General features: G+C 27.3%; 4 protein-coding genes across 9 annotated transcripts; 1 reads left to right on the forward strand and 3 right to left on the reverse strand.

Moving 5' to 3' along the window:
• Positions 1–1167: 1167 nt before the first annotated feature.
• LOC124429320 (conserved oligomeric Golgi complex subunit 2-like) lies at positions 1168–6577 on the reverse strand. Of its 2 annotated transcripts, XM_046974462.1 has the most exons (12): positions 6436–6577; positions 6209–6354; positions 5835–6062; positions 4191–4457; positions 3674–3975; positions 3473–3590; positions 3079–3401; positions 2391–2457; positions 2112–2292; positions 1692–1971; positions 1444–1624; positions 1168–1341 (listed from the first exon to the last, which is right to left on the reverse strand). In XM_046974462.1, exons 2-12 carry the CDS (start codon positions 6278–6280, stop codon positions 1258–1260), a joined length of 2103 nt encoding a protein of 700 aa, XP_046830418.1. In that variant the 5' UTR covers positions 6281–6354; positions 6436–6577; the 3' UTR covers positions 1168–1257. The 2 variants fall into 2 exon arrangements, with proteins under 2 accessions (XP_046830418.1, XP_046830409.1); XM_046974453.1 differs by having other exon boundaries at positions 6209–6565.
• A 9-nt stretch (positions 6578–6586) lies between these two features.
• LOC124429338 lies at positions 6587–11220 on the forward strand. Of its 5 annotated transcripts, none has more exons than XM_046974498.1 (7): positions 6587–6763; positions 7037–7258; positions 7355–7472; positions 7823–8173; positions 8247–8546; positions 8689–8981; positions 9061–11220. In XM_046974498.1, exons 2-7 carry the CDS (start codon positions 7161–7163, stop codon positions 9872–9874), a joined length of 1974 nt encoding a protein of 657 aa, XP_046830454.1. In that variant the 5' UTR covers positions 6587–6763; positions 7037–7160; the 3' UTR covers positions 9875–11220. The 5 variants fall into 5 exon arrangements, with proteins under 5 accessions (XP_046830454.1, XP_046830482.1, XP_046830462.1 ...); XM_046974506.1 differs by lacking the exon at positions 6587–6763 and adding an exon at positions 6828–6869; XM_046974487.1 differs by lacking the exon at positions 6587–6763 and adding an exon at positions 6831–6869 and having other exon boundaries at positions 6953–7258.
• LOC124430436 lies at positions 9908–17070 on the reverse strand. Its single transcript, XM_046977432.1, has 3 exons — positions 16985–17070; positions 12224–12796; positions 9908–11759 (listed from the first exon to the last, which is right to left on the reverse strand). The coding sequence occupies exons 2-3, from the start codon at positions 12479–12481 to the stop codon at positions 11691–11693; spliced, it is 327 nt and encodes a 108-aa protein (XP_046833388.1). The 5' UTR covers positions 12482–12796; positions 16985–17070; the 3' UTR covers positions 9908–11690.
• LOC124429287 (kinesin heavy chain) lies at positions 16839–22510 on the reverse strand. Its single transcript, XM_046974357.1, has 14 exons — positions 21765–22510; positions 21013–21154; positions 20754–20927; positions 20306–20574; positions 19989–20235; positions 19637–19873; positions 19115–19461; positions 18725–18928; positions 18485–18625; positions 18131–18415; positions 17835–18020; positions 17554–17757; positions 17155–17449; positions 16839–17079 (listed from the first exon to the last, which is right to left on the reverse strand). Exons 1-14 carry the CDS (start codon positions 21921–21923, stop codon positions 17066–17068), a joined length of 2904 nt encoding a protein of 967 aa, XP_046830313.1. The 5' UTR covers positions 21924–22510; the 3' UTR covers positions 16839–17065.
• Between the last annotated feature and the right edge of the window lie 4167 nt (positions 22511–26677).

Raw genomic sequence — 26677 nt, forward strand, 5'->3', positions numbered from 1 at the left:
TATTATTTGCTATGCATTTTTTGTAGAATAAATATAAACAGAAGTCGTATCTAATACGGATCACTGCGAAACTCGCACGCTAAAAAAGATATATAAGATATATAAAAGATATACGAGAGGCTGAAAAGGGTGCGTTCACAGTCTACTATTAGTAAAGTCTACTAAACTACTTATTCTAATTCACACGAAATCAATTGTTACGTACGCGTAAGAGGGGAATAACCAAACAAGCTTATACACCGATACGATAGACGTTAAATGGTGAGGACAGCGTTCCCAGTAAGCTTGCATTCGTAATTCATATTTTGTCCATATCATCGCTGAAGTCACACGCTTTAAACAAAAGGTAGTGAACAGTCTTAATGTCCATACGTATTCTGTTAATGAGATCAATTTTTATTTCTCTCGTTACTGTATGTGATAAGTAATAACCCAGCGTTTCTTGATATACCATACATGTATTATTGAGAATGTATGATCTTAGCTTCGATGTGATATAATCTGTAATACCTGCATGTTTTTGTTTCATTGTTATTTCGATCGCGTTATTCATTCATTAAACGTTTGTAACTTTTGGACCATTTAAAATTTACATCACTCGGAGTACAGACCTAAAAGTGATAGTACCTATATATATATATATTATTTGTTTTAATCGAATACAGAAGAAGTAATCTCGTAACGCCAATAAAGACATGTATAGATGTCAATCTTTACATGTTTATATGTTTGAAGGGATTCTCTTATCGATAAAAAATTGTTTTCTAGAATATAATACAAATATAAATAGTTACTTTTATCAAGAAATTATATATTGGTATCTCCATTGTTTCTAATCTATAAATGTATATTATTTTCTTAAACAGTATGCTATACTATTTAATGAAATAATATACATTTATAGATTCTCATTCATTATATAAAAAGTGCTAGAACATATATAAACATATCTGTAGTTATATATGTGCGATTGACTTATCTAACAATCTTATAATTGTACTCTAATGGAATATGTATTGATTTTATGCAAGCTACCTTGAAAACTGACGATTTTATATTGTTTGATGTCAATTCAGTTCTTTGATTTATACATGCTAATGACGTGGAGGCACAGCATACCTATACAAACATACACATTGATACAATAAATCAAGAGAAAGGGTAGTATTCTCTTAATATGATTTTATTTTTTTTCTTCCTACACCCGTCGCTAAAGTCACATAAGTCAAGCAAGAGGTGATGAATAGTTCTAAAATATTATTTTTTTAGAGCTGCTTCAACAGCTTGCGATAATTCTTGTAAATGAGATATATCTGAAACTGGTACATCGAGTTCAGTAATCTGGAACATTACATAATTCAATAGTATATGATTTTCTACGATGTTAAAAAAAAATGAAATTCTAAGATATTAAAAAATTATAATAGTTTAATACATGCTCACCATTGCACTGTATGCATTTACATCAATTTGTAATTGAATACGAATTTTTTCATCATCGCTAATTCCTTGAGCATCTGATGTAAGCACTCCTGTCGATTTATCACGTATTTTTTTCAATCTTCTTAAACTCTCTTCAGTTTTTTGAACAGATGTCAATACATCTGTTACAGACGTTAAATAACTAAAAAATGCGAATATATTGTTGAAGCTGTATATTTCAATTAGTATATTTATTTGTATTTACTTACCATTCTGTTAACAAAGACAGTGCTAATTGCAACCATATGGTAACATTCGTTGGTACAAAGTCATTATAATTAGTACGAAAATTAGTCAGAAAACTTAATGCATTTTTAACATATGCACAAGGTTTAGTAGGTACTTCTCTATTCGTCCGTCTATATAATCTTGGAATGTCACTGACTTGTTTCAAGTATATCACACAATGCATTATAAGTTCATTTACAATTTCTTCTGTAGTAAGTTGTAAAATCATTGTAATTGTTTTAGATGTTTCAGTCAAACAATCTAAAATAATGCATATATAAAAGAATATAATGATTATCTTACTATTATGGTTAGTGGTTATATTACTGTATAGAAATTAAATATGTAATAAATGCATAAATTTTAGGAAAGAATGTATTTGATTATAATCAATAAATTACCTTCTAATAATTTAAATGTAGCAGGATTTTGATTTGGATTTTTTAACTGCACTATCCGTAGGAGATTTGGTAATCCATTCACAAATTTTTCTACATCACAATACAAATATATCAAGAAATCCAATTTAGTATAACGATTACTATTTGCTATACTTTCAGGCTTATTACTTTCTTGCCACTTCTTTATGTATAGAAAAATAATCCAAATGTATTAATTATTAATTCATATTTATTTATTAATCAAGAAATAAATAATTAGAAAAAATTTATATTACATACTTGTCTTATTGCTGTGCAAGCCCATGTTTGATATCTTGAACATACTTGCAGAGTCAATTTCCAAAATCTGTTATTTTAAGAAATAAACATTAATAATATGAATGTATTAAGTTATTATATATGAACTGTCTGATTCCAGAATATGAATTCTCTGAAACACCTCTGCTTGAAAATGCTTCCACGTTTATGGATGTATGAGGCATCATTTTAAAGCCCTATAGCCTTATAGCCCTATATTCACTCTATTAGACCTGATCTTCATTTTCTTTTGTTTACATATCTAACATTATTTTTACATGGCTTACGTCTCGACATGAATCAACGCGATCTACGAGCATTTTTTTGTATCACTGATAAAGTGATCATAATATCGCAATAGCTGCTCGGAAAATTAATTACATATTCGGTAAAAATACTATAAATAAACGTACAATTCGTCGATGATATGAAAAGTTTAAAAATGGAGATGAAAGCCTCTTAAATTAAAAACTTAAAAAGCCAACAACGACATTGAATGACAAGGTCTAGAAAGATCAGCTCTAATAGAATAAATGACAAGTTTCAAAATGACATCTTACACATCCATAGATATAAAAACGTCCCAGAAAATTTATATTACAAAATCAAAAATTTCATATGTAACAACCTAATAATATTATCAAGCATACTTATCAAAAATATTACTTACTCTTGAAAAAGTTGAGATAGATATATATTTTCAGACCATATCTTGTACAAACAATTCCAGACGATAGACGTTGTGTAAAGAGAAAATTCTTCTAGCATTAGAATATTTGCAGATCCTTTAATCAATTCAGGTGAAATAGACTCTTTAAATGCTGTTTCGACTGTACCGGCTATTTCTTGAAAACGAATTTGGAAATAAACTGGTAGATTCCATTTCTTAAGAAAATTTTTATATTGTAGATGATCTTTCAATATGCTTATATGAGCAGGTACATCATAGAATTCTTCCAGCTTTTTTCGAAACCACATTGTTTCTGTATATCTCTTCAAATATAAAATATAAAAATTACTAAAAGATTTTATATTTATATTATCTTCAAGATTGTATCACTTACTTTATGGAACAATTCAGGATTTCCAGGTGCAAAAATATATTTCAATTGCTGATCAATTTTTTCTTCTATTTCAATCCAAAAACTATTTACCAAGAAATTAAAACCCTTTACTTGTATCCTAGAGTAATATTCAAACAATATTTACATTGGAATGTTTACACTATCTACAAACATTAATTATCTACAAAACATCCAATATACCTATTGGAGTATAATGTGATGTCTAAAAGTTGTTTGAGTTCTCCGCTTAAAATATTTAATAATCTATTGTAAATACTTTGAAGATTATTAAATTCAGTTTGTGAATCTTCGTCTTGAAGTATATTATTTATAATTGGACTAATAACGTCTCTTCTTACTACTAATTCTGCAGTTGTAACATTATCAAGCATAATATATATTCTCAAACAACGAATTAATAAATTAGAATCTTTTTCATGTATACAAACTAAAAATAACTCATTCAGATGCGTTATTAAGAGATCTTCTAATTTCTTGCTTTCCTATATAAAATTTTTTATATTAGTAGAACAATTTTTATATAGCAATTTTTGTAAAAAGAAATTATTTATTTATAATATTAGGATTTTTATGCCTATTTTTAAATGTTCTTTCACGAAGAATTATGATTTACTTTCAGTTTAATAGAATGTAATATTATTATGTGCAAGTAATAAAAAATATTGTACAAATGTATCTATAAAGATATAATACATACTGTCTGCTGATCTATAGAGATATCTGATCTGCATCTGGATGCATTAAATTTCAAATGATTCAGTTCTGCTGTAGCTTGTTCTAAAACATCAATTTTTGTAAAACTTTCCATATAATTATCCATCGATAGCATTGAAGACAATTTTCTTAAACATTTATAAACACATTGCAAGCTGTGTAAGCTTTGTTTCTGTAATTTTATTTGGCTATCGTCATTTAAATTATTGGATAGAATGATTATTTCTTCATTTAATGTTTGCTGAATTTGCTAATAATAAAAAATGTTAGAAATTAGAAACATAATTTATATACAGAATTTTCCACTTAACTATAACAATTAAAGTAACTCCATTACTTTCAATTATATAAAAAAAAAAATGGCAAAGAAAGAAATTGTTAAATCTCAAGGAAAAAATGTTTTCATTACCACAAAATTATTTTTAAGATCATCTTTTCTAAAGATTCACGGTCATCGATATTTTTTTATTACCATTGTAAGTAACTTATAAAAAAAAAAAAAATATGAATTCAACGATATGAATCTTTTTATCTTTAGATAACCTTAGATAACTTGATTAACAGAGCTACAAAGGAAAACAAAAAAAAATAAAAATTCTAGTTTTGCAACGTAAAGCATTTATTTTAAAAAATGTTCAAAATGAATTCCATTAATTTCGATATATTTTCAAATAACAATGAATGATTTCTTTGTACTTTTACTCATTTATGGATTGCATTTGAATCGCGTTTTATTTAAGTTAAAATAATGGTAATCGTTTAATTTGGGATTTTTCTCATTTTTTTAAACATGGATTTAAACATGTGATTTGTATCTACTGATTAAGATCTCCTTTAGGATCAAACAATTTTTTCTATTGACATTTTGTCATATCATCAAAAGTGATAAAGATATTTCAAGTGTTACAGTTAGATAAAACATTCTCTATATACATACACGTATAATATATATATATATATATATATACACATACACACACAGGTTATCTATCCACAGATGTTCTAACAAAAACCTTGCAATTGACTGAAGTTACAAGAAAGTTTAATAAAAGAAATTTCACTGACTCTGAATCAAAATGCATGTAAAATTTTTTTTACTTGTGACTTTTTCAAGTTATGGAAGTCAATATAGTTTTAAATAGATAAAATTTTGTTGGCATATTTATACAATAGGTCTCATTAGCAATCAAAATCATATTTAATAAAAAATTGCTACTATGTATAAATATGTCATACTGTATAAATTCTATGTTAACTTTCATAACTTAAAAGAGTACAAAAAATTTTTCATATATTTTATAATTGATTTAGAATCATATAAATTTCTTTAATTGAACTTTTTTGTAACTTCAATTAGTTGAGAGATATTTGCTTGAACATTTATGAATCATAAATTATTATACCTCATATATACAAAATAAATCTAAAAGAGTATTTCTTATTTTATAATTCATAATATAACAAAGACTATATTTCAAGGATAAAAACTTTACAGATTTTTATTTAATAGGACTTTTTCTTCTTATCTTGAAATATAAAATATACTTATCTATTTTTCAATGCTCTTTTAAATTCTATATTTATAGATGTAATAATACTACGACATAAAAGATCAAAATTATATTACCATAACTTCTTCTCTAAGTTGACTAAGTGGCATTTCCAAGCTACTAATTGCTTTGTCAAGACCAATGAGATTACTTGAAAGATTAACAAAGTCTGTATAATCTCTATTAATTAAGTCGATCATAGCAGATCTTAATAACTTTAAATATATGCCTAAATCATCTCTCATAGTTTCAAGTTTCACGATTTTTCGATGATTATGAAGAAAAGTATCCACATTAAAATTACTCTATAATAAATAATATTTGGATATTTGTACAGAACAATACAATACACTCTATATTTCTTACTACATTTGTAATTACAATCGAATTTGATTAAGTTTCTGTTAAATTCTTTTTATCTTATGAATATAATTGGAAAGTTATACAAAACCTGAATAAATTCATGCTCGAAGAAACATAAATCCTTTGGAGCTACTGGCAAACTTGTTTTATCATCAGACATGATTTATTCTCATAGATATAAATGCTGATATAAATTTACGATTACGCATAAGTAATCTTATTAAATCCAATGATCTGTGATTAACATAACCTTAAATCAAGTGGACTCCGTACGATCGAACGTATTTATAACTTTATTAAGATCTATGGATTAACCTTTAACTATTCTTTCGTGTTCTATTCACTATAATCAACTATAATTATCATTAATTTTTAATCTATATGATACTAATCTAGCAGCAACCATTTTGTCTACTTATTGTTAATAACTATTTATTTGTATTTCAATAACCTTGACAACACACAGTGCCATGATTGGGCCATAATTAAGTGACTTCATAGATTATCACCAGTTTTCAAAATGCGAACAATTCATAAAATTGGATAAAACCCAATGGAATTCATGTTACTACGTAATATTCAAAGATCTACTCGATGCAATAATATGATTTGTCAATATGCAGAAGAATCAAAGCTGATTGGCGTAAGTAAATATTCCTTATGGACACTATGCAGTATATATGTATATATTTATGCATTATGTACATTGCAAAAATAGTGCAAAGCATTGCAAAGTAACTTCATGTATAGTAAGTTATTATAGTAATTAAAAATTAAATATTAGCTATTTTTGTAAGAATTTATGTTTTAGTTTTATAATTACTTTTTACAGTAAAATTACATAATACATAAATGCTCTATCGATAATATACACAGAATAGAAAGAATATGATTTTAATATAACTACAATTGTTAGGTTAAGGTGAAAAAAGTTGGTAGCTTGGCGGGAGATGCTAAATAAAATTCCCGACGTTGAAAACGCGGGTGGTCTGCATTTTTTAAAATTTAAATGAGGGCCATTTATTTTGTAATATGAGAAAATGGAATTTGAGCATAACTTGATGTGTAATTTTATATCCATCTTTATTACTATTCTCTTAGTGTTTGTCACATGTATTATTGTCTTCCAAAAACTAAAGTAAGAACTTATATCTATAAAAAAATTGTGACAATATTTTAAAGTGAAAGCTTCTATACTAATTATTCTTACAATCCTTTTTCTTTTTCATGTTAGGTTAAGATGGCCTATGAAGGTAAATTGCTGGTTTTGTAATAATAATACAAAAATAACACAACAAGAACTCGAATGGTGGTTATGTCCTTTTTGTGAACAGTTTAATGGTTTTTCTGAGGTAAATTTCCACATATATAATAAATGTATTTAAATTCTAAAGTATCCACATTCTAATTTGAAATCCTTTTTTATGCTATATTCATTTCTTGGTTTTTGTTTTATAATCTTTTGTGATATAGTTTATTTTCTTATACAAATTAACATCTAATTTGTGTCTAACATCTAACATTACATTAACATCTAACATTCAATTTTATAAAATAAACCATCTCTATAATTTTAATAAAAATACTGTATAACTCATTGCTTCATAAGTATAGAATTAAGTTAATGTTTTAACTATAATAAGTCTAATAATTTTCATAAATTGTATATTTCATATTTTAAATTTTTGTTATTTGTTTTTAGAATGGTGATTATATGTATGATATACCAGAATTATATAAAGATTCTACTAATAATTCTGTAAAGTATTGTAGAAGTCAATCTAAAATGGAACTGTTCCACAAGAATACTCTTTGTAAGGAATGCAATAAGCATCAAAAAATTAAATTAGCAGAGCTTTCAAATTTTGAACCATCCAATGAAAAAAAATATGATCAAGAAGTTCAACGATTTAAACACTTTTTGGAAAAAAAATATCCACTTTGTACAAATTGTAATGCTATAGTACAAAATGTATTGGCTAAACAGACAATGTGGCTTGCTCATTATAAAATGTTGTTTCTTAAACAGAAACCTATACGTACATTTTTCAATGTAAGTGATATCATGATTTTTGGTTATAATAAAAGTTTATAAAAATGTTAGTGTTGCATAATCTTAATTTTAGTCTTGGTTTATCCAATTTCAGAACACAAAACGATTTGAAGTGATTTTTAGAATCATTTCAACAATTTTTGATTCAGTTACTGTATATAATACTGAATTTTTACTATTACCTGTCGGAGGATTATTTTTTCAATTATGTGCGTGCTGGACTAGTGCAGCAAAAAGAAGAAATTCTGATATTTTATTGTCCTTTTTATGGATTTGTATAATCATACTTATACCTTTTAAAGAATATAAATTACTAAAAATAAATCTTAAACATAATTGGTTTTCTCTTGAATACATAACTCAATATCATATGGTATGTACTAAAAAGTTAGTATTTAGAAGTGTATAAAGTATAGTAAAAAATAATAGAAAATTAAGTAGAAATTGTTTGTTTTTATATGATTATTATATTTTATTATATTTGTATAAGTACAAGTTCATTTAAAATGTTTTAGGTCATCTTTTTTGCATTCATCATAGGCTTTATGAATATAAAACCTCAATCGAATATTAGATTAAAAAAAGATATTATCTTTAAAAAAATGGAAAAACATGTAAAAAATTCAAAAACACAAATATTTCCTGAGATCGAAATAAAAAGAAACATACGGAAGTTTGTTAAAAAAGATGAAACAGATTCAAATGAAACTACTCATTCTTCAGTAAATATGACAAAATATTTTATGACTCCTGTTTCAATTGACATTCCTGATACTGTTAATACAACAATGCATGCATTGTCGTCAATGTATGTATTTTATTCAAATTTAATTCAATTTAAGTATAAATACTTTAAGATATTAATTTATATTTTTTTGGCTTTATAGGACTGGTCCAGAATTTCCAAAATTATCGACACCTACAAATAATTTAGATATTCGTTCTACCTTATCATTCAAAAGTAATCAATTTGATAACTCTGGATTAGATGACAGCATGAGTACGCTCAGTATATTTTCATTGGACGATAATTTACCGAATTGTCAAATAAGAACACCCAAAATGTTTGAAAAAAAAGTCTATAGTACAGTTAGTTCTGATTTATTTAAAAGATCAAATAATACCTTCAGTAAAAAGAATATTTTATCACCACCTAAATTAAAATCAGTGACACAAACATCATGGGTTGCTGGTGGATATTGGCAAGGAGGTATGGATGCACCATCATTATCAAGGTCATCCAGTCAAAGTTCTGGTTTTGGTTCTGTTGGCTCTAACTGTGCTCCTTCCAGAGAACCCTCTATTCACGAATTTGATCAATGTTCAATTATCTCGGATGCATCATTGTCATATTATGGTCACAAGCAAAATACTATAAAATCCGTTAGACGTTTTTGTCAGCCTACTCAATCATGTTCTTTCATAAAACCGAAAAGTTCAATGTGCCATCAAACATTGAAATTCTCACATTCATTTCCTCAGCAAACGTTAACAGCGCATTTTCCAAAGAATAATACAATTTTTGATGAATGTTGCTCACAACATTCAAAAATAAGCACAGATGAAATAGGAAATTCAATGAATATACAAACTTATCCAACTTACACAACAGTATCAACCAATCCTATCTGGTTACATGCATTGTTATGTGGTTCACTTATATTAAATATGGTTGTGGTGTGTACCACTTTGTTGCGTTGAAAAGTATTGATAGTCAAAACATATTTTTTTTTGTTTTAATTTTTTTCACAATTACCTCTGACTACAGTATGTGATTTCTCTGTTTGCTGTCTATAGATAACATTACATATACTGCCAATATATCACAACGTATTATTAAGAGCCTCGTAATTATCTAAATAAACATATAAGAAATGTTGCTGTACAGAGTACGATTTGGAATATGTAATCAAAGTACTGTTTTTATACATGCAATGATATGTATGCGTTTGATATAAAAACAATTTTGATACATCTATAAATCATGAAATTTGTGATAAAAACAATATGTGTTCAATCAAGATATTAGGAATAGAAATTGTTGCGTTTACTTCGCTCTAAGGATTTTCTGTTTTTATCTTACAATATTGACTTATTTGAATATGCATGCATGTTTATAAAAAGAATGTTCAATATATGCAGCAATCACATACATTTATTTTCAATAATAACTAATATAGTACTTGTTTTTGATAAAAAAAAAGATTTATCTTCTGATATGTTTTAGAAGTAAACAAAATATGAAAATATTTATAATTCCATTGTGTGCAACACTTTTGTAAACTGCCAAAGATTATATTTTCTTTTACTCGATTTCATATTTTTTATAAATTTATTAAATTTATTAAATGCATTACAGATTAAAATTTAGTTTCCAAACATTCATATACCTTCTTTTGTGTAATAAAGCTTAGTATTTCAATCAGAAATGTAAATTATAATAATATTTTAGTTAAATGAAACTTTTATTAAAGAGAAAATATGCTTTCGTAATAAGGGAAACATTAAAAGAAGTAACATGAAATAAAAAACTGTAAAATGTGAGAAAAGGAGAGAAGAGAGAAAGAATACAAAGAAAGAAAAAAGGGGATGAGGAAACACAATAAATAGGATGATGAAGAGAGCTGGTAGAAAAAGTAATCCCGAACGAAGCGAGAGGAAAAAAAAATGAAGGAAGAAAGGGAAAAAAAGATTAAGGAAGAAAAAGAAAAAAGGACGAAGAAAGAAAAGATAAGAACAATAAATTGAGAGAAGGAGAATAGAAGAATTAAAGAAATGAAATAATAAGAATAAAAATGAGTTATAGAATGTATCATAAATAAATAAATTACGAAACATAATTCATAATCTTGACCTTCCCATATTGTATATACGTATTGTATAAATAAATATGAGAAAAAATGAATGCGTAGTAAAGTGGCGGTAATGATACGGTACGCGATTAAAATAGATGTAAGTTTAAGTTATATTAGTTTGTAAGTAGAATATTATTTTAAGATTCTTATAACCTTAAGGGGAAGCAATAAAATAAAAAAAAAATAAAAGTACTATTATTATATATAACCAAAAATACAAATTTAATTAATTTTTGTATTAACAAATTAATAAGATACTACAAATTGAATAATTCCCAAAAAATAATAAATATGTTTATAATATGAAGTATTATCTTTGAAAAGTATAGTACAAAGAAAATATCTTAGATGTAACGATTTTAATTTACAATTTTACTACTTGAACTTTTAAAAGTAATTGGATAACTATTTAAATAATCATCAATATGGTTACTTAAATATGGTACATTCGTGTTCACTTGTTGTTTATGAATCTTTAGAAACAATTAGTAATACATATATATATACATACTATTTATTAACCATAATCACTGGAAGTTCATTTTATCACTTTAGAAAAATAAAACTTACTTTTTCTTTATAAGTGAAACATCATAAGTTTTGCACTCATTTCTCCATCAGCAGAATTGTATTGCTTTATTTGAAGTACTGTCCCACCAAACTTATAATGCATCCTTTATATCAATTTTTGTTAAATTTTCGAAATCTTTTGTTAAATCTTGTTCTGGTAACTATCCATTTTTCCTTCAATTGTTTTGTTTTATATAATTTTATTACTTAATAACTATGTTTCTTAAATAAAGTGTTATATAACAAATTAGCATCCTCAAGTAGACATATTTGATAATTAGTGCTTTGCGTCATATATTCACATAATATTATCTTATATTGTAAATCCTTAAATTTGATTTTTGTAACTGCATAGGAATTCTATAGCTTAAATCATGTGTGGTCATGTTTTTGTAATGTGACTTTCCATGGTGATCCATTAATGTACTTCTAAATAAACCTTTTTTACATAAAAGAATTATTCAATTAAAATATTTAAGTACATCTTTTAGTACTTTATATTCGTATTAAAATATACAGCATTTAAGTGAAGGTTAGGCTTAATAATAAATACATTTATTATTAACATTTATAACATATGACTTACCTCATTTTTGATTTTATTATTCCAAAATGGTATCTAATCTTTCTTGTATATGTTGATATCATAAGATTTATAATGTTGCTTATATATTGTTTGTATGTGTGTTGTCCACTTATTAAAGAAAGATATGTAAGATGCGCGACGATTAAACCAATTTCCTATTAAAACTTTGGGATCATACTTCTTTTCGCTCACTATAGGCGCACGATCGAATTCGTTTTGCTTATTACTCAATTTTATAGGTAGGTCGGTTAATGATAAATTTATTGAATGCTTCAAGTTACTGCTTAGCACGGGCATCTTAATTGAATGTAATACTAATTATTTTTATATTAATTATAATCATAATATCAATACTATTAATAATGCAGATTATGATAATGACAACGATATTTAACAATAAGCGATATCAAAATATCCTAATGTACATTAGACATTCAAAAATATAAATAAATTTAGAATTATATTTGTTATGACATTTTAAATAAATAGTCATGAGTATGGAATTTTAATGTATTGTTTCTTTTATATAAATAATAATAATAATAATAATAATAATAATAATCTCCTTATGTTGAATACATCTCCACAAATGTCTTAAAGAATCGGGTACACCTTGGCACACGAGAAAACATACAAAATAATAATAATAATAATAATAATAATAATAATAATAATAATAATAATAATAATAATAATAATAATAATAACAATAATAATAATAATAATAATAATAATAATAATAATAATAATAATAATAATAATAATAATAATACTTTTTAGGAATACTCAGAATTAAATACAAATATGTATTACGATTTATATTATCTTGTTTCTAAAGCCTCTCTACATCTTGCACACGAATCTATAGCTAATTATTTTGAAATTATAATGCTTCATATTATAAACCGTGAAACTGTTTGAGATGAGGTAGATCTAAACGGCGTATATATAAATTTAGAAATCATTTTAAAATAAATGGCTAAAATGTAATGATAATATAAGTATCTGAGTTCAGATTTAATATAATAAACTCGAATATTATTGTAAATTTTAACGGTATAAGTTATAATACTTTCACGTTTTTAGTTTCCTTTTTAATGTAATTTATCAAAACAAACGTTCATTTAAAGATGAAAATAAAGCAATAGTATTTAAAACTAAATTATTTTTCTTTTTTATATGGCAAGAATATTATAAAAAATTTTTTTAAATGTTCACATTCAATGTGTATTCGAGGGCGCAGACAGATTAAAATGTTAGAGCAGGAAAAAAATTGGCAGGACAGACCATAAATTTATAAAATGTTTTAACCTATTGTTTGAATTAAATAACTAGATTTTTTAAAAACATGCAAAAAAGCTACAAAAGCAGGCTTCCTCCTTTTTGGTTACGCCCCTGAATATATTACTAATTATTAGGTGGACCGGAAAGTAATGTTGCTTTCTTAAATTAAATTCAAACGAATAAATTTTTAACAAGTTTTTATTTTTAATCACAATCAAATATCGATATGCGCAGAAACGACATTACTTTCCGATCTCCCTAATATAATAACTATTAAAATAGTGAAACAATTTTATTACTCATTTGTTTATTTTCTTTCACATTTGCGTTGCTCCATTTATAAAGATGCAGCTATAGATCAACCTCTTCTTTAACAGTAATAGGCTATGCTTATGTATAATTGCCAATTTGTATACATAATTTTATGAAAATTTAATCATTTTAGACATCAATTACACTTAATTATATGACGAAAAATTATATCAATTGCATTGACAATTTTATTATTTATTACAACTTTTCAACTGATTTACTAAATTTTCATTTAACAATCTTTTGAACTTGTTTGTTCGTTTAATTAAATATTGAAATATTTCATTAAAATAATTAGTAAAAATATGAAATATATTTTAAATATTTACGGGTAAAATAACTGAAGTGTTATAAAATAACTTGATTCATAAAAGAAATCATAACGGATATAGCAATATTTCTGTTATTTTTTATATAACATACTTTTACATGTAAATGCAATATTATATAACACTCAGTTTGTAATAAATAACAATATTTGAATACAGCAATACGGGCACTTATTCCAGTTGTAGACTATTTATTTAGGTATATTTAAATTAATTTTCAGTAGTGAATATCTTCATAAACCAAGATTATTTCTTAATTTTTTTTTAGATGTAGTCGATTGAAAATTATAATTACATTGTGCATCGCAAAGAAATAAAAAAGAATGTAAAAATATTCTATCTTAATAAGAGATATAATATTGCAGAATATATAACGTATAGTAATGTGAGCAATCATATGATTTTCTTAGCCAATGCTTATTTTAGCTACATTAAAAGAAAATAGATTCATTTTCAGTCGTCCCTTAAAGGAATTATTTTATAATTTACGATGCTATACCCTTTACATCTCATTGGAACATATATCCATTTTATTTTGAATGCAGTATCATAAAGCTTACGATTATTAGTATTAGTTAATTTTAGTCTGTGTACATTCTACAATGATTCTTTATTTCTATACGGAAGTGCAAAAGAGCATTGATGCTTATTCGATGTTCTATAAAAATAAATGTTACAGTATGCTGAGATTTTATGTCACGATTCATTAGTTAAAAAAATACATGAATCATGATAAAAACTCAGCAATGATTCTTTTTTTTATAATAATGAAGAGAACCCAACAGCTTTTTTTATGAATTTTAAATAACAGAGTATTAACACATTAAGCATTTCTGGTGATTAATGCATATGTATGTTAGGTTTTTCAATTATTTATAAGCAATATACCATGGATACTAATATTTATATTTAAATCAATACAAAGACATTCAAGTGCAGTTATATTTATATATATTTGACAAGAATATTTTAAAAATAATTGCACTCATTCTACACTCCAAATTCGTCTTTACTGACAAATATAATTTTGCTGCTCATATTACAAAAATAAGATAACGTAAGGAAACAGACTGCTCTATAAAAGAAATTTAAAAAATAAAATAAAATGGTTAACTTTATTTTACCTAATAAAAGTTTATCGATATGGAACAATATTTTATAGATAATTTCATAAGGTATATTGTATTACATTCAATAGAGGAAAAAAAAATTTATTTTTAATTTAATATGCAAAATTTGTAAATTATATTTACTACATACGGCTTCAATATTTATATATGTATCCCAATTATAAAAAATATTATTCGAATGCTATTTCCAATATTAAAACAATAACTTTTAAATGACATGTGATTGTAAGTTTGTCACAGTTTGCAACAAGTTTTAAGAATGTAAACACATCTTATTTTTAAAATCCAAATTACCTAAAATTACAATTTCAAAATTAGTTTCTACATGAAAGATTTTAAAAACGTTAAATATTTAATATATTTGCACAGAATGTAAAACAATTGTTTGACAAACAGCTTTGATTTGTTTTTAATATAAATTAGAATACAAAATAAATTAATATAAATGAAACCATTAGCAATGTATTTAATGTGGCGACAATTGGTTATATAAAAGTAATATATGTAAATTGAAGTGAAGATGATTACTTTTTGTCTATATTTTTTCTATAAATATCATTCGCTTCTGGATTTACAATTTTATTGGTAAGAAACCAATGCACTTAACTCTCGCTAAGTGGGCACACCAAATAGGTCCAAGATTTGATATGATTCTTGACAATTGTAATCTTCAGTAACTATAAAGGAAGTTTTTTATAACTAAGAATACTTATAAGCCATGATTATTTCTACCATTCTTTTCAAGGCCGCATATCCGATCATATCTTTTAATTGAATTAGTAACATTTTGTTTCCAAGTTTAATAGTACCATCCAAAACATTCGATTTTGAATGCATTTATCATAAGTTTAATGATACTTGATATTACAAATAAAGTCCATGGTAGACCGGATGTTGTAACGATAACAATCGCATAGTATTATTGTTGTTATTATTATTATTATTATTATCATTATTATTACTATTACTTTTATTATTATTATTATTATTATTATTATTATTATTATTCTATTTTTAACTTTTTGAAAAAAATTATGCTATGTAGTCACAGAAGAACGAAGCTATTTTAATATGATTGTGTTATGTAATTGAGAAAGTATTGAGAATATTTACGGTATTTTTATAAGTGCAATTGAGTTAAATATTTATACATGGATGGGACATGCAGCGCATTGATAATTTGATGCACTCATATTAGTATACTTTTAAGCACATGCTCGTTTCTACAAAAAAAAGAAGTGGCGGTGCTATTTAAGATTATAATACATCTATTGCCTTTAAAATATAACATTTATGTGAATACATCATAGATTAGTTTGTTTCGATCTCCTAGCACCTCAGCACGCAAATTGTTCTTGCGATCGTGTTCTGCAAAAGTGAAGGTTTTGACGTTATACTCAACATTACTATACGTTTTTAGCCACGTTCTAAAAAAAAAAAAAAAAAAAAAAAAAGCATATGACAGAGATATATGAATTATTTTTTCCCCTAAAATTTACACCATATGTCCAAACGATGACAGAATTGGGAGTATGTATTACATTTGGTTTTGGGAAGGGGGGAAAAAAAGTAAAGAAATATAAAGAAATAACATGTCGCTAGGTTTGTTCGTTTGTAATCTCAACAAAAGTATTCTGACGAAAGTATAAGCTTTAATACCTCTGTCAATTCGTAACACAAGTATCATTTTAAAATAGTGAAAATAGAGTTACAAAATTGTTAGCATATCAAATCTTCTCACTTACTCCAAAATGTAGAGCAGCCTGAAGTGACTCCATTTGTACAAAATCGAACAAACCCACATTTCCCAATCACATTGTAGTATCTTAATTAAGCGCATCTAAAACAAAAAAGTAATAAAATGAATTTTCATTCTACTGTATAATTTATTTCATATAGATGGTTTATTGCTTACCACGATTGCCGGTTCTAATAGCATTAACGTTGCTTAAATGATGTTGACCAGCTCGAATAGGCTTTGCAATCTGTGCACTAGGTCCACGGCGAGCCAAATTTTTCTGTCTGACAGCTTCTTTAATCCTATCTACTTCATATTGGTAACGCTTACGATCTCGCATTGCACCTTCTTTGGCATCTCGCAAAGCTGTTTCCAAAGCTTTTACACGTTCAACAGTTGTCCTTAATTTCTTTTCAAGTTTAGGTAATTCACATCGAAGATCCGCATTATCTCTAACTAATTGTTTGTGAACCTAATAAAAAACGAAATATAACAAATAAAAACTCGCTTGAAATAGGATACGTGTATTGTAGCAACACTACATATAAATATAATTACTCTAATTACGATACTAACCTTCGTAAGCTGATCTAGATTATTTTCTAAAAAGGAAATCTTCTGCTTCTGAGCAAGTGAACCACCATCGTCCTCATTATCCTCGACGTGAATTGATTTTTTTATCCTAGTCTGCAAGTCTTGAACGAATAATTTACGTAAATTGTGAAGTGTTTGCAATTCTTTGCAAACAGTATCCTCTAGTCCTTTAAGCTCTTTTCTAGCCTGAAGATATAATTCATATTATAAGATAAACTTCTATAAACGCTAATTTTAATTTATCTAACAAAAGCATAACATACTTGTTCTCGACGTTCATGAAGCAGTATCATTTCTTGGAGTTTAACCGATTTATTTACTTCTTCCTGCTTCAATCGTTCATAATCTGCTTGCATTCGTTGATGCGCTAAAGTGAATTTTTGATTCAAATCTCTTAATTCACTGATCAAATCTTGTTTTTCAGATAATTCATCCCTAAGCGCAGCAACCTAAACATCAATTTTAGACATATAACAAGTTGAACACATTACCTTAATTGTTTATTCATATTTTAAGTCTTCATTTATATAGATAGTAGATTAATTTTCTAGAATTTTACCTGCTTTTGATGTACATCACGTAGTTGATCCATTTGCTCTTCTAAAGCTACTTTCATCTTTGTAGCTGCTTCTTTTTCTTCTGCTTTCTCTTTATTAGTGACTGCTTGCACCTGTTCTGCTGCTTTAAGTTTTGCACATTCTTCCCGTAGCGCATCCACATCTTCTTCCAGGGCACGTTTTCGTGCTTCTGATTCTTTCATAGATTCTGATAATGTTTGCGTACGAGCTTCATGTTGACTGATTAGAAGTCGACATTCTGCCAAATCTTTTTCATATTCAGAAACCTAATATCCACAAATAAATATCTTTTACGTATATACATACAATATGTTTAAATAATAGATATCGCTTACTTTTTTGTTGCAATCCACTTGAGAACTCTCTAATCCTTGACAACGCTGAACTAAATTTTTTACCTCTGATTTCATTTTACTAATAAAGAGTCTTGCAACTGTAAATTCTTCTTCCAATTTACCATTACTTTCTGGTGCAACCTAATTTGTAAATAAAGATCAAATCATATGTGAAACTTACACAAGGTTATTAAGTGTGTGAGTAAAATTTATTATGTAATTAATTCAAAATAAAGTTACTTTCAGATTTTCATCACCACCTATAGCCACTCCAATTTCTCCTAAATCTTTTAAAAAATTGGCAAACATGTCAGCAATACGTTTTCTCTGATGAGCGGACATATCACGTAATTGCTGTAACTCAGATTCAATATTATTTAATGTCGCTTGTTTAGCAAGAAATTCTTCTGTCAATCTTTCATGCTGTTTATTTTTCAATTCCACCTAAAGGGAAAAGAGTACAAATCAGATATATTTCAAATTGATTATCATTTTACATTACATTCTACATCTCTTTATCCTCTTAATAACTTGGTATACAAATTCTTTCTTAATAATTTAAATCAAATATTGCAGTTTTTGAATATACTATTATAATATTAAACATTTTTAGGCTTAATCTATCATTACCTCTTGCGATTTTTGATCATAATTCACTGCCAATTCTTCCAGAGCTTGTAAAACTTCTTTGACTTCCTCTTTAGCACTTTCATTTTCTTGTTGTATTCTATTCATTTCTTGTTGTAATTGTTCATAGTCTCGTCTAGCGCTTGCAATCAATTCCTCTTGCTCTTCCATTTGTTCCTTTAATTTTTCAACATATTGAGATTGTTGATTAATCTCTTCATCCTTGTCATCCAACTGTTGATACAGTCTTTCACGTTCTTCCTCTAGTTTTTGCCTTTCTTCATTCGAAAGAGATCCAGCCATAAGTCCACCACCAGGTGTAGCTGGCAGAGGACCGTCGTCAAGTTTGCCTGATAAAGTAAATAATAGTGAAATTACTTATTAAATTGGACAATACAAAGGCAGTACAGAGCAAATTATTTTTCATCATTCGAAATAACAATGTAATTTATGAAATTATCTCTATGTATCATCTCTGAGTATTAATATAAATAACGAAAGTTACTTTAATTTTCATGTCATTACCTTCGACAGATGCAGTAATTGGTGTAATAACATCAGGTCCTTCCACTAAACTGACTTGTTCTTCAGGCTTTACTGTCTCACCTTGACGCCAACGAGACAATTCTGCTTCTAATTTTTCAACTTTACCTTTAAGTCTAGCAGCCTTTTCCTTCTCACGTTCATAACGGCGTTTCCACTCTTCCGCAGTTAATTCTTCATTGACACACACAACATTCTTTATAGTCTTCGCACGTTTACCTATAAAAAGAAAAATATCATTTATTTAAATAAGTGCGTAACTGTAGTATTTATTTAACGACAAAGAAGTGGTATTCATATTAACATAAGACTTCTATTCTATCATATATATTACCGAAATCTAGAGTTGACTTGGTCTCTGACTCGTTAAAACTAGCAGGTGAACAACAAATGATAATTGTAGTTCGAGCATTGCCACCAAGTGATTCTTGCAAAATTCTTGTCAGTTTAGAATCACGGTAAGGAATGTGCGTTTTGTTGCCATCGGCAAGCGCAGATATAACGTTACCAAGAGCAGATAGGGACTTGTTAATATTTTTTGCCTCATCAAGAACAGTACCTTCAGCTCCAGTTTTAGACACCTATAATTTATCATAAAAGTCAAATATTTTGATTTCTTAAATGATGAAAATAATTTCATTTAGTTTTTACCTTTTCTGAACCAGCCAAATCAACGAGATATAACTTTCCTGAAAGTTTTTTTTGATTCTCAAGATTTTCTTGTTTGACATTAATTAAGAAAACTGAATGAGAACGAGAACTGTGTTCATTCATATTGGTTACGGCGATATGTCGATTAGACTTTCCTTCTTCAATTACTTCAAAAACTTCTTCTGGACTAGACACAAATCGTTCAGTTGCTCCTTTTACAAACGGAACTCGATTTTTATCTTCGTGCACACTTAAGTTTACCTTAGAAACTAAAAAACAGAATAATATATATCACGTGCAATATATAGATTATTATAAATTAGACAATTAAATATCATATTATTTAACATATGATTTTTTCTTTATTATACTTATATATAACCTTCATGAAAATGAAATAAAATTCAATTCTCAATAGTAATAAGATTGCAAGCAAATAAGTACTTACCATCAAGAAGATCTCTAATCTTGTCCATGTAAATTTCAAAATAAGATACTTTAATATGGAACTCTAAATTCTCCTCCATAATATAAATATGATTGAAAATATCATTAACAATCCTTGGAATGATACCCTGTTTATTAGGATCTCCAATAACACCTTCCATTGTATGGGTTTTTCCTATGAAATGATAGTTAAAAATTTAGTAAAATACAAATAAATCACCTTTTATTGTACGATTGTTTATTTATAAACTGTGTCTTACCTGATGATGTTTGTCCATAAGCAAAAATAGTACCGTTATATCCTGCCAATACATCCGTGACAATAGATTTAGCTGCTTCATTATATACTTTGTCTTGAGTAGCATTTGGTTTAAATACTTTGTCAAAAAGATATACTTTTCCCTAAAATAAACAAATATGTACATGCATAGATATTTAAAATAACATATTATGTTTGTATAAAAGCAAAAAAATAATAATGTCAAAGATAAATAATAGACATAAATGATACCTATAATGTACACTGCAACTTCATGCATAGCATTGTAAATTTATAATTTTCTTTACCTTACAGTAATTAAAAAATAGTATTTACTAGTATTTATATTCTCATTTAATAGTAAAGATTACCACTTTGTATACTTATATGTACAGATAATAGAAAGAGAAGAAATAAATGCATGGATGTATATACTCCTTATACTCATACAGGAATGTAGTATAAAAATTATATTGAATCTAAATCAATATTGAATCTAAATTAAAAAATTATTTTTAAGTTGAACAATTGAAGAAGAAAACGTAAAATGAACAAGCTGTAATCATTTAAAGGAATAAAAAAAAGTTCAACATTTTAATCTGTCTTGAATTACGCATGAAAGTGAAAATAAAATAATTCAAAAATAGTTGTCTATCGTAATGTTGCGACATTAGAGATGAACGTTACGTTAACAAGAGATTTAGTAGGAATAGAAGAAAAGGACAATAGCGTTAACTCCGTGAAATAACATACCCCAATCGAGATGCAATTCTCTTCTCCACCTGATGGGAACTTGACAATAAACTTTGAGCCAGCCTTCTCCTCAGAGTCATTCAACGGTCGAAACCTGCAGACTACCTTAATACTATCCTCCGCGGCTATCTCTCGTTCTCTCGGCGTCTCCATTGCCATTACCTTCAGTACGTTCTATGCCACTTTCTTCGATGTCACACTTTCCAGAAAGTCTTCCTTTCGTTTTTCAATCTTTGAGCTCGTTACTCTCTTCTATAAACGATACGTTCTCTCTACGTTCGTAGAGAGCACAAGCGACGCGATGAACGCGCGCACCGCATCAAGACCGACCGTCTATCGAACGCTTCTTTTCCCAAGCTGTCACAATGCGATCTATACCACAGCCACGGCCCGTTTCTCTCTTTCTTTTTCTTTCTTTCTTTCTCTCTCTCTCTCTCTCTCTCTCTCTCTCTCTCTGTCTGTCAAAGACAAGATGGCGACTGCTCGGCCAATGTAAAATAATTCTATACGCGACAAAGAATAGTTTTATTGCCGTTCGAAAAAAGGACTACATGCACCTTAATGCTTCGTCGGATGTATTTTTTGCGAGACCTACTTACATCCTTGATGTAAAGCGGAACATAATATTGTTTCGCGCTAATATCTTCACGAACCTACCGGAATAAGTATTTTCACCTACTACGATCGATCAGAGGGAGACATACCATGACGAAAGTTTAACGCAATCCCTCCAAGCGACCATGCGCAACCTGCTCCCTTCTCCTCCTTTTACCCGACACCTACATAAGTACAAACTAGTCTATCTCCGAGACTAGCTCCCTCGCGCTCACCATTCTCTGTTAAGCATTCATTGACGTTCCCATTGTTTATGTATTTCTTCATATTTTTTATCTATATATGAATATATAATAAGTTGCGTTCTTTTAAATACGTTTTTCCTTTAAGCAAACGAATTTTGATTCATGAAAAGAGTATGCTCAGTTTATTTCCCGTTTTTACTGTTGTTAGGAGGTGAATTCTAAACAACTTTTCTTATTGTATTGTAATTTACACATATTTTTATGCATGACGTATACACAGTATAAAGGAAAGTGAATCGTAAATTCATTTAGGATTTTTTTCAAGTAATAATTGATTGATTGTACCTCATTTTTTGTACGAGCGAAAATAATTCCGTCTAACAGAATATTTAAGTATATATGTGTACTATTATTATATGGTAAAGATTTAAAGTAAATGCGATTATTAAACAGAAATTCATCAACCAATGTGAGATTCTTCTAAGATTCGGTTTTTACTTCAAAAGTTGAAAATAATTGAGTTAGTTAATCCATATTTCGCGAAATCAATTTACACTCATTTGTTTTATTTCCATTTTTAATTCAAAATATCTAATTCCTGCTCAAATTTACATAGTTAACTTGCGAAGATTAAGATTACCTTGAATGGAATTGCATCTTACTTTTTGTAGTATTTTAGAAAAAGTTTATTATCAAATGTTCTAATTGGTCGTTAATATAATTTCTTTTACACCATTGGCTATTTAAGCGTCGTACGGGAAATATTAAAAATTGTAAATAGCAATATTCATTTGTATCATTCGATAACATATTTTGATAGTATTCAATTGACTTATTATGTTTAAAATGTATGAATATTATCATAGGACATATCAAATTTATGAGAAATAATATACATATTCCTGTTGTCAAAAGAAATGTATCGTTGCCATTACCATCGCGCTCTCTGTTGGTAAAATTGTATATAAAGCTTATCATATATAGGGTGGTTTTCATTTCCTCATGCAAGCTGACACAGCACCCAATATAGGCAATTATACTCACTCAAAGATGATTGGTACCTGATAGTTTTTTCCTTTTTTTAAAAATTAATCTATTTTTATTATTAGATTTTATTAAATTTGTATTTTTTGTTGTTTATTGCTAAAATACTATTTATATTTACACTTGAATTTTGAATCGAGTAATTCTAATTGAGAAGGATAACACAAACTATTTTTTAACAAAACAATGTATATATTTCATATTAATACAGGATTAAATAAAATGAAGTGTATAATTAAACTTGAATAACAACTCAAGAGACAAAAAACTAAAGTATTTCTCGCCTAGCTAAGGACCATAACCACGAGAATTGATTGGATGAAAAGCATGCTAAATGGCAACTGATGTTATTTAATATTACTCTAGCTACATAATGTGTGTTTATCGTTGATAACCCACTATGTAGAAAGAAACTTTGCACATCAAATAACAATAGTGATATGTTTATTTAGTTTTGTTCGATATACAATAGATATAATCAGAGTATGACTTCCAGCATCTATGGCTGTGATCTCAAGGAGAGTCGAAGAAAGAATGTATAATTTTTTTTGTATTCCCGACGTCTTTTTCGTCTCCTTTGTTTTCGGGGTCTTTTGTTGCCTTTTATTTTGTTTACTTGGTTTCCCGCGTGTATGTTTGGTGGCGCCAAGGCGTGTTAGTTATGTGTTTTACCTGAGGAGGCGTAACAGTCGCCACAAGGTCGCCACAATGAGAAAGTCTATCGTGCCATCTATCGCTGTATAGCATAATTTATTATCGATTTATAGTTTCTGATTTTTCCGCTAAATAATATAGTACTATGTTTGACAATATTGCTGTCATGGTAAATAGTAATTTTACAAATGAAGTGAATGACATGACAAAAAATCATTGATAATGTCAATGTAGCACTTCTTAATATATACTATTTTTCACTATTTTTTATTTTAATTTTATTTTAAATTGTTGCTAATATTGCAGGATAAATTTACATAGACATTTTAAGGCTTATATTTAATGTTAAAATCAAGAGCATTAACAAACTATTTGAAATTTTAGACATATGTATGTATTTAACACAAAATTTTAAAGTATTTCTAATAAAAATATATAGAAGAATGTTAATTTATGGTCGAATTTAAGTCAAGTAATAAAAGTGGTCATGGCAATGGAAAATATGTAAGTACTTGTCTATATATAACAGTAGCTAATTTTAGATATGTTTATAATGATATGTTTAGGAATATATTATAATGTATACAATTGTAAAAGAATAAACTATACGAAGCTTCTAAAGGTCGTCGAATTATATGTTGAGAGAAAATGTTAACTTATTTCTTTACTTTAATCTTTTGAGGATGTATAATAATCAAATGAAATTTAAAATAAATTTAAAATAATAATAAAGAACTCTTTACGGTTGTGCCTAAAAAAATATGAAACTTTTATTTTATATTATCCATTTTTTCTTGTAGAAATGTGTAATAATAAATTAAAGATGCATATAAGAAATTTGGCCAATCGTATTGCGAATTATTGATCGGTGGATTTTGTCACGGTTAAGGTGTAAATACCTCGAAGTAGGCCATGGTTCCTCGGATTATAAGGACACCAATGATCTTACGTAATATCGTAAAAGTGACAAATACCTTACGCAGTTAAATATTTGACGCTATATCTATTCGTCCGATATGAGATATCGGACATCTTAATGCTGGGAAAAATTTTCCTCTGTTGGGAGAAGAATTCTCTTTCACCTTCTGACAAGTTATTTTTTTTTAAATCATGCCTTGCAAAAGAAAGTATGATTAGCTGTTAAGCCATTATCTTGCTAATGATTATACCTAACAGAAAAGCAAAAAATTAAGAGTTATAAGTAGTTAATTGGTCTGACTTAAGATTGAACAATTTAGCTTACAAATTTATAGATTCAAAGAGTTTTCAAATTCATTCTTATCGAGAGGAAGTTCTCGCTTTCCTTTGCGACTACAAATGTGTTATACTGATTAGTTTTCTGATGAAAAAAAGAAGAATATAAAATTATAAAGATTATATTTTGCAACAAAACGTATTTCAAGAGAATGTTTTCTTTTTTTCATTCACAATTCTTTCTCTTCCAAATATTTTGATCGAAGATATGATTGTTTAAACAATAGAAAATAAACCACTTTATCGGTAAATCTTTAACATATCTATATGATATATTATCGTTTCTTTTGGTAAGGATAAATGAGAAGAATCACAGTATTTATTTGTAAGCATTGAAATGCTAGTAGAAATTTGAAGAAAATAAGAGTTCTTGCGACAAGTCGTAATGTCACGTCTTCTGGTACCTTTGCGAAACGATTTGGTTTTGCCGATGCTCCTGGCATTCACGATTACTTTATAAATTACTATAAATACCAATACACGGTGTTCTTGCATAATCGGATAATCAAGTACTGTCCTTCTGCGATAATATATTTTCCACACAGCTGCGATAACTTTTCATTGACTTCGGGGGGACGTGTTCGCCATCAAAATGGCGCGAGCAGCCACACCATTAAGAAGAGTCGTAGACTTTATTAAAATATTCATCGTATCGTTACTTTATCTTGTTATCTTGCTAAAAAGCATGGAATATAGTTGGATAGTACTATTTTATATGATTCTTTTGTGAATATTTCTCTGGCAATATTTCAAATTGTCAGAAGTAGACATATATGTTATTATTTATTAGTTAAAGGAATTTTATAAATTTTCAATTTCTATAAATTGTCTATATTAGTGATTAGTATCATTATATTAGTATTGTCTGTCTACACTAATCTATATTAATATAAATTAGCATGAATTAATTAAACTGTCCTTAAAATGAAATCATGATCAAGTCTGTAAATATTCTCTGTTCATAAAAATCCTCTGGTTTAGAAATGTTTTATAAATCAACAATGTGTTAATAATTGTAATTATATTTAAATAAGAAATTTTAGGAATATGGCTTTATATAAAGTAGTTATCTTGACACGGGTACTGCGTAAAACACATTAATACAAATGAGATAGAAGACAAAACCAAGAAGAAAATACATTAAGATAATATGTTCAAACA

The sequence above is a fragment of the Vespa crabro genome, chromosome 1, assembly GCF_910589235.1.
Source record: "Vespa crabro chromosome 1, iyVesCrab1.2, whole genome shotgun sequence".
NCBI classification, from domain to species: domain Eukaryota; kingdom Metazoa; phylum Arthropoda; class Insecta; order Hymenoptera; family Vespidae; genus Vespa; species Vespa crabro.